Raw genomic sequence first — 8,585 nt, 5'->3', positions numbered from 1 at the left:
GTTTCTGAGATGATTTAATTGGTTTCTTTTGCTTGTTAAAGTATGCACATTCCCTGTCATCGGAGTCGGACCCAGGAAACGAAGCGGTATATTCCGAATGTGAAGAATCATCCGGTGCATCATGTATTGCCGAAATTTCCCGTAGCACTGATCGCTGTCTATCCGAACGGGTTCTTTCCGGACGGGGTGTGGCAACAATGAACAAATGTGGTGCAATTCGCTGAGCGAACTCCCGCAATTGCTCCAATGTGTGGACTTGTCGAGTGTGGACGAGTTCACGCAGATGATCGGATAAGGTACCAATGATGATATCGAGGTGGTCCCGTTCATCCAGACCACAGGAATTACCCTGCAATTGGAATGTCAAGTCATCGATATGTTTCAGCAGTGTTTGCGAACGTGGGTCGAATTTAATCTGTGCATATGACATTATTACTTGGGCCCGGGTATGTTTGTTGAGGAAACACGCTCGAAGCTACGTGCAAAAATCTGGATAATCTCCGAAGTTTCTCAGTTCGGTGAAGTACCATTGTCGAGCGGCCCCCCGTGAGTGTGGGCACCAAACGCGTAACCAATTCGTGGTTGGCTACTCCAATCTTATATCGAAATGAGCCAATAATAGCCAAATAATCTCCAACCGACAGAAATTTTTCGTTCACATGAACGCCATCGAATTGAGCATGTCCCATCCATGATGGTAAGCCTCTGAATTTCCTATCCATTGCATCCGCTTGGGCAGATTCGTCGAATATAGTGGCTTGATTTGGTCGTGATTGTGGTGGACCGGATAGCGAATAATTCGGATATAATTGAGATGGTTGAATAATTGGATCTTGGATATGAGACTTTCTAACACCACGGTAGGTATTGATCGTTTGAGTTTCTAAGGTTGAAGGACCACCCAAAGAACCATGCGGAGGATCCACGAGGGTGGTATCCAGGTATGATTCCAGGTCATTGGCATGGTTTGGTTCATACCACGAACATCAGGAATTTGTGTCTGCAACTGAATCTGATCACGGATCATTTGCTGTTGCATCTGTGTTTGGGCTCTCAGCAACTCAGACACCATTACAGACAGTTGGTGTAATGAGGGTATTGGTTCCGCTCCGCCTGATACTGAATTGAGAACGGCTGGTTGAGCATTTGAATTAACCGTACTGGTGGTCAGGCTATACCGTGGTTAAGTTGCCTGAACCGAAGTCGGTATATTCTGGTTTGGAATCGAATCTGGTATGGTTAAGGATAAATATTGTGATGGAACAGTATTTTGAGTTGAACTCATCGTTCCCCGTTCATTCTCAAAACCATGGAAGGTCGAGTTCAAACTTAATTGGGGATCGCACGTCGGGATTCCCGTATTCGGTGAAGACATCCGAAGTTCACGAATGAAATTTTCCGATCAGATCTGCCTGGCGTGACGCCGACGCGGGTTTTAACTTCAACCGAGCGGTTCGATAATAATGTGTCATTTGATGAAGACGAACCTGGGGTGTTAACACCTCATTAGCCTTCAGTTCCCGATATGCTCTCTCACATATTTCCAACTCATTCATTTGGTGTATGGCATGGGATTTTATCAACCATGGTTGGCCAACGTAAGCAGATATTTTACCATTGAGGGCGGCTATTTCGGTGTCGGTCCATTGAACCGGCGCTGGATATAGGTTATATATCTCCCTTTCGATCTGTCGGTGTTCGGCTGTCAAATAAGTTGCATCGAGAATGGGAAACAATTCCATGTTCAAAGACTCAAATACCAAGTTGTAAATTCCGATTATTAAAAAATTTCTGCTAACGGTAGACGTAAAGTCCGTACTATTAAAGTCTATGTTATAAGATGATGGTATTCGATTTAAAATCAGTACAGTATTTACTTCAGTTTATTATTTATTATTATTATTATTTTATTCTATGAGTATGTCGTTTTGAATATTCACTTTCAAAAATAATGCCGCATAAATCGATCACTATTTGAATATTGCTTTAAATCTTATTAGTTTAACAAAAAATTCACGCTCAATTTGTTGTATATCTCATGTGATTTTCGGTCCAAAATTTTGTTTAATATTATACTGAACGTGGGCTGAGAATGGCGTTTAACTCTCGAATCTTTTTATGGACCAAGTTGTTTTCTCCCGGGATGCAGCGAAGGCCTTGAAACCTTGGGAGTATTACTTGTATCTCCTTCGGTCCCTTCTGTCGCCAACAAGATACGCAACAAAGATCAAGACTATCCACCCCCGAATTTACCGGAAGACCAAATCAGACCGAGAATATTCAACCAGTTTGAGAATGTTAAACGAGATTACTTTGAAACGAGTTTCAAATTTTGTTGGGAATGAATACCCAAAGAAATTACAAAAATAAATCAAAATTAATAGTTTGGTTCAATTAATATTGACCGTGTTATCGGTTACGTTGCTTGAACTTAATACCGAAAGACGAAATGAAAAATTATCGGTTCAAAAATCTTGACCGTCGATGTGTGGTGTTACTTGATTAAAAAAATTCAATTAACTTGCTTTTCAGAATTGGCGAACAGAACTGAACGAGAATGGTTATGACTGTTGATCAATGGTGCTCGCATCGCAGATCGATCACCATTCACCCCCGCGGAATTAAATAATCAAAATATCCACAAAAATTTTGATTGAAAACGATAAAAATAAAAGTCAATTAAATCATGCCGAGTAAAGACTGAGGACGATATTGATTTACAGTGATTATGAATTCAAAAGATAATTATTTGATTCAATCTCAATGATGATTTATAATAGCGAAATTTCTAAAAGAAAAAATTTATCAAAAATCTATTAAACTTGAATATGTTTGGTTCACCGACGTACAATTTTGTGACCAACAAAATGAGAAAAACGACTAAAAGATTTTAATTTTTCCTTAAATCTAATTTTATGATGTTTAAATTGATTCGATGATGAAATTGCTATATTCCCTCAGCTGAGCACGCGGTTATTTTATGCCGGGCTTAAGTGTGGTTATGTTCAACAAAAACTTATTCTTTTTCACCCGTTTAGTTGGGCGCCAATGTTGACCTTGGTTTGTCGGTCCAAACAGGAATCTTTATTTACGGTTGGTGTATAGCTCGTTTCCAATGGATGGTGGCAAGAAAGTGGCTGACTTACGTGTAATGATTTTGTATGACCGGCTTATGGTGACTCAATTGCTGTCAAATGAACAGTCAGACAGACTTTGTTGTTGTTCCCAGACATCGCGTCTCAGAAAACCAAAGGCTATACTTAAAAGTTACAAAGTTGTAAATATTCTCTTTTCTCGCATTGTCTGGTGTGATTTTAGTATTGTTCGAAAAATTCTTTTCGCAAAAAACTGAAAATCGAAAAATTAAGAAAATCGAAAATTACATATATTTGCAAAGTTCCGCGAAAATATCCTAGGAAACATTGAGGTTAGTTATCGATTAGAGAATGATCGGAGAACTAGCCACATTCTCCAATCTCAAACGTTAGGGATCGACTCGGGAAAAACTATCGAGAATCATAGCGGTCTCAACAAAAATTGGACATAGTTCTAATTCTTATGTAGATCTCTAATGGGATTCGAATGTGAATATCAAACTGCTGTTTTGCTTTATTAAATAAAATGCTTTGTTTGTAAAATTTGTATTACATGTATTTACCATAAAATAATAATGAATTACTAGTAAAAACCCCACGAAATTCGGGTAAATGCTTTAAAGAAATACTTGCCGATATTAAGTGTTTAAACTTAAGTAAAAAATAAAACGTGATATTCATGAATATACTTCAGTATTTAGCTCAAGATTTATATAAAGAACTTCATGAAAGGCCAGAATTAATCTTGTATTGCTAGATAGGGTCATTCTCTACTTATAGCAGCGTATAGCGTGAGAAAACAGTAATTTTTAAGGTATAGTCTAACCTTTCACAATATGTGTCCAAGAGCTTTATCAGTGGTAGTCTGAAACGCTATAATCATTTAATTTGCTCCATTTCATGTAGAAAGGCACTGTCGCTGGCTATCGAAGATCGAAAGTGAAATTCGTATTATGAGCTATGCAAGCGTGTCGAAATTTTCGTTGAGTATCGAATTTTCTGTCGAACAGAATTTTGCTTTCGATGGTGTAGCGAAGTGTTAGAAAATTGGGAAAAATGTATGATTTTGTATATGTTTTCTTACATTTTGGCGGCTACACACTAATTTTAAACAATTTTTATTAATTTCATGCAATTATAACATCGTGAATACTAAACACAAGCTCGAAAGGCTGGTTTTACTTGTGAAAGAAAATCCCAATACTCTGTTGGCACGATCTCTGAGAACAAAATCGTAGCGCTGTTGATAGTTTTAAAATATTTTAAATAGATTTGGCTCACAAACGCCTCTTTGGATGGTCGGAACTTTTTAATGAATCTGTAGACAAATTTCTTCAATATATTGTATATCAAAATATATTCGAAAGACTAATAAACTCTCTTAAACATTTGATACTCCTGGCCAGTTTACTAAGCTCTCATCCTCTGACGAATCGTTGAACCAGAACTCGTACTCATTTTACCACGTTTTTATAAACTCGCTTTCTTTTTTATTTCATTTTAATTAGAACAAATTTACATAAATATGTATAAGCACACTATTTAGTTTGCTCGATTTGTAAACAAAGCTTCTCAGCGGTGAAAAATATACTATTGTGAACAACCTAAACGAGCGAAATTCACAATAGCGCTATTCTTCATCGAATGAGCGCCATAATACTAAATGAAAATTCGTTCGCTCAGCACTTTCGACCACAGTCGAAAATCGAATGCAACTCATAAAGAATGTACACGAAAAAAACTGGTCACAGTTAAAACGTTCTAAAACATAAATATATTAATGGAATTCAACGATATTTACATATATTTACATCTAAACTTAGTTTTATTGAAATTCGTTAAAAAAGAGTTAATTCTCCTTGTAATAAGCAAACGATCGCAATTTTGACTTTATGTCCTTCATTAGCCCTTGCACAGAAGTTTCAGTGATTTCCTTGGAAACCTGCTGCCATTTATTTTTGAATTGTTGTGCGTTTTTTACAGCTTTGTGGGTCTTAAGAAGTTTGGATTTCATAACGGCCCAGTAGGTTTCGATCGGCCGATGCTCTGGACAATTAGGTGGATTCACTTCTTTTGCTACAAAATACACTTTGTTTCTATGTTACCATCCTGAAGCCATTTTTTCCGTAATGACATATCGCGAGATCAGGCCAAAAAAGCACTGGATCTTTATGAAGCCGTATAAGAGGTAAAAGTCGCTTTTGCAGACACTCCTTAACATAAATTTCTTGGTTAATTGTACCAGTGCTTACAAAAGGATCACTTTTGAAGCCGCATTGGCAAATTGCCTGCCAAATGAGAAACTTTTTGGGAAATTTGTCAAACTTTTTGTTTTTATATTTATCTGCAACATTGCCTCTTTTATTTGCAGTGTGAAATTCGCGGCCCCGGATTTGTTTAAAATCGGCTTTTACGTACGATTCGTCATCCATAACAATACAGCCAAATTTTTGTATGAGACTGTCGTACAATTTCCGAGCACGTTGTTTCGCCAACAAATTTTGCTTACCGTTGCGATTAGGTGCTGCATTCACTTTGTAAGAACGTAGTCCTGCTGTTTTGCATACTTTTTGTATATACGAAGACGACATGTTTAATTTTTTGCCGACATCTCTTACCGAAAGTCCAGGATTTTTCTTAAAAGCAGATAACACTTCCTTTGCCTTACTTTCGCGAGCAAATCCTTTTTTTCTGCCACTACCAGGGTTCCTTTTTGAAGATAAACATTCATTGTATTTTTAAAGCACATAAGTAACGGTAGACTTTGGAAATTTTAGCTTTTTTGCGATGTCGTTATGGAACATGCTGGGATTTTCCAGCTTTTTGCGCAATATTAACTCGCGATCGATTTCTTTCTTGGTCCTCGTTTCTACACTGATTTTTGTTACTAAAAATAAATGATGCAGTAAGGTGGAAAATGCTTCCAGCTTTTTAAGTGTCTACCGATTTTTATTTTAATGTTATGATTAACCGAGCTATGCTTGGTTATGTGCGACCAGTTTTTTTTCGTGTACATTCTGTAATAGGGGTTATATTATTATTATTATTACAACCCTTTTATCAACTTGCAATGTTGTATGTCCAGGCCGCTTTGAATGTTGTATGTCTAGACCACCATTTATACTAGCTGCATTTTTTTGTAAGTGGGCGACAAAAGAACGCTCAACTCGGGTAAAATTTCTTTTTAGCTACTTAAGCAACTCTGTTGGTATCTGGCAAGAAAATGTGATTAGTTTAACGAGATTTAGATACAAAAACCAATTTAAATGAGTAAATATGCGAGGTATTTGCGTAATATATATACTCTTTTAAAATATAAGTCACATATAAAAGGAAACAAAAATTTCCCTCTCCACTTTCCCATTAACAATTCACAATACAGCAGTTTTTTCACTTACCAACACTAGCCTTCAGGTCGTGTATTTTTTAACCGACCTGGCTGAGCTCGGATAAATAGCCGAGTTTGTGTTGTTGCTTTGCGTGTATTTCGTCATTTAAGCGAGTGTTCTTTTGTAGCTCGGTTGCAAAAGAATGCACCTACTATTAATGTAGCAAAGCTATTTATGGCAAATTCTAGACATCAACCTAGTCTAGAAATCAACCTCGTTGTAGGTATCATATCAAAGCCATACAATTAGAAAAACTCTAGAGATAGATATCGCCTGGCCAGAAGAAGTTAAAAATATGCACTACATACGCTACAGCGGAAATGGACGACACGCAATTTCTTTAAATGAAATTAATTGCTGCTATATGTGTGTGTTCCATACGAAGTTGGAGTTCCTAATGATGGGAAGAATTGTTAACTGCTGTGCTATTCATAACGATTTATTTGCTTTTTACCTCTTCCACTGGCCCACTTTCAGCAAAAGTTTCATGGCCCTGCACATAGTCGCTACCGACAAGGGCATTCACACGCATCTCAAGCTCAGTGGGTGGATCTTCATTAATGGGATTGTTTCCCGTCATTGCCTGCTTTCGTTTTCTATCACGCACCTTAATACTAGTACGGCTCTTCAAATCCCCCCATATCTTTTTGCAAAACAAAATTTTAAACGTGGTATTAAATTCCTAACAACTTTTACATACCATGCGACTTAGTTGTTCTGCTGTGGTCCGGCTTCTCTTTTGAACACTGGGTACTGACGAAGCCATTCTATAATATGCGAAAATGGTTATGTCTAATAATACAAAAGAAATAAACGTTTTATTTTACTTACTTTTTGTAAAAGTATATTAAAATATTCAGAAAACTATGTGTATACCACTTTGCAAGCAAGGAATTTGTTTGTTTTTCGTCATTCTTCTTTGTGCTTTTCGCATTTTTTGACGTTTCGTTAAGTTGAGATGCCACCTTCCTTTTACTGAAATAAAAAGAAAATGTCAGCTGTTTAGTGTCGTTAAAAAAGAGTTACCGAATAAACACACGTTACTGCAAACCACAAAAACCGTTATATTAGACCTCGACAAATCGTATCGTTAAAAGTGAGTGAATTGCACTACAGATCGCCCTAACTAAGTCGTATGACTGAGCAATTATACATACTAGTAATAACCCCCCGAAATTCGGGTGAATGCATTAAAAAAATACTTGCAGATATTAGGTATTTAAATTTAAGTAAAATATAAAACGTGATATTCATGAATATACTTCAGTATTTAGCTCAAGATTTATTTAAAGGACTTCGTGAAAGACAACAATTAATCTTGTTTGCTAGAGACCTAATAACCCAAGATAATTTTTAAGTTATTAAAGGGCTTTTCTCTACTCATAGCTTCGTACAGTGGGTTGTGAGAAAACAGTAGTTTTTAAGGTATAGTCCAACCTTTTACAAAATCCTTCCAAGAACTTTATTAGTAGTAGTATGTAACGCAAGAATCACTTAAAATTGGCGCCGTTTCATGGTGAAAGGCATTTCGTATCACGCTTTTAAACTAACGCTTTACTAACCCTTTCAGTACAAAAATTCAACCACTGATTCTAAAAATATTCAAATACATAAGTATGTAAATATACCGGCTAATTTGGATCGTTCATTTCATAAATAACATCAAAGAATTTGTAAAGTTTTGAGTTTTGCCGTCATCCAGGATCATTTAAAATTGTCAGTGATATCCTAGGTGTTTAAAAAAGAAAGTGATCTCAGCTATTTTTATTATTTGTTTTTGCGAAATATATTTCTAAACTATGAATAATACGAATCCGAATCACAATTTCACGGAAAATTGGGTAATATTTTTCAACAGATTACACTGCTCTCTATCGAATTTCCTGCCACGTCACTGCTTCTTCTTCTTCTTTTTTGGCGCTGTAACCGCCTAAGCGATTTTGGCCGAGTTCAGCAAAGCACGTCAGTCGTTTCTCCTCTGTGCCAACTGACGCCAATTGGAAACGCCAAGTGAAGCCAAGTCCTTCTCCACCTGATCTTTCCATCGCAGTGGGGGCCTCAATCTTCCTCTGCTACCACCAGCGGGTTCCGAGTTGAATAC

At 36.9% G+C, this 8,585-nt stretch overlaps 1 protein-coding gene across 4 annotated transcripts in view; it reads right to left on the bottom strand.

Annotated features, from left to right (window-relative positions):
- LOC118748162 (putative nuclease HARBI1) overlaps positions 1 to 7,668 on the bottom strand; it is a 54,566-nt gene extending 46,898 nt beyond the window's left edge. For 2 of the 4 annotated variants that reach the window (XR_004994026.1, XM_036482503.1), the window contains exons 1-2: positions 7,316 to 7,665; positions 7,185 to 7,251 (exon numbers count right to left, since the gene is read on the bottom strand). Coding sequence is in view for 3 of the 4 variants with exons in the window: in XM_036482503.1 (XP_036338396.1) it covers positions 7,185 to 7,250 (66 nt within the window). In the remaining variant the exon portion in view is untranslated. Of the gene's footprint in view, positions 1 to 6,785; positions 6,879 to 6,938; positions 7,128 to 7,184; positions 7,252 to 7,315 lie in introns of those variants that run through there. The other 2 variants (XM_036482525.1, XM_036482517.1) reach the window with 2 other exon arrangements.
- Positions 7,669 to 8,585: the final 917 nt, after the last annotated feature.

This window comes from Rhagoletis pomonella, unplaced genomic scaffold, assembly GCF_013731165.1.
Source record: "Rhagoletis pomonella isolate Grant_MI unplaced genomic scaffold, Rhpom_1.0 Rhpom_scaffold_00001, whole genome shotgun sequence".
In the NCBI taxonomy this organism is placed as follows: Eukaryota; Metazoa; Arthropoda; class Insecta; order Diptera; family Tephritidae; genus Rhagoletis; species Rhagoletis pomonella.
This window is presented reverse-complemented; position numbering and strand designations above follow the sequence as displayed.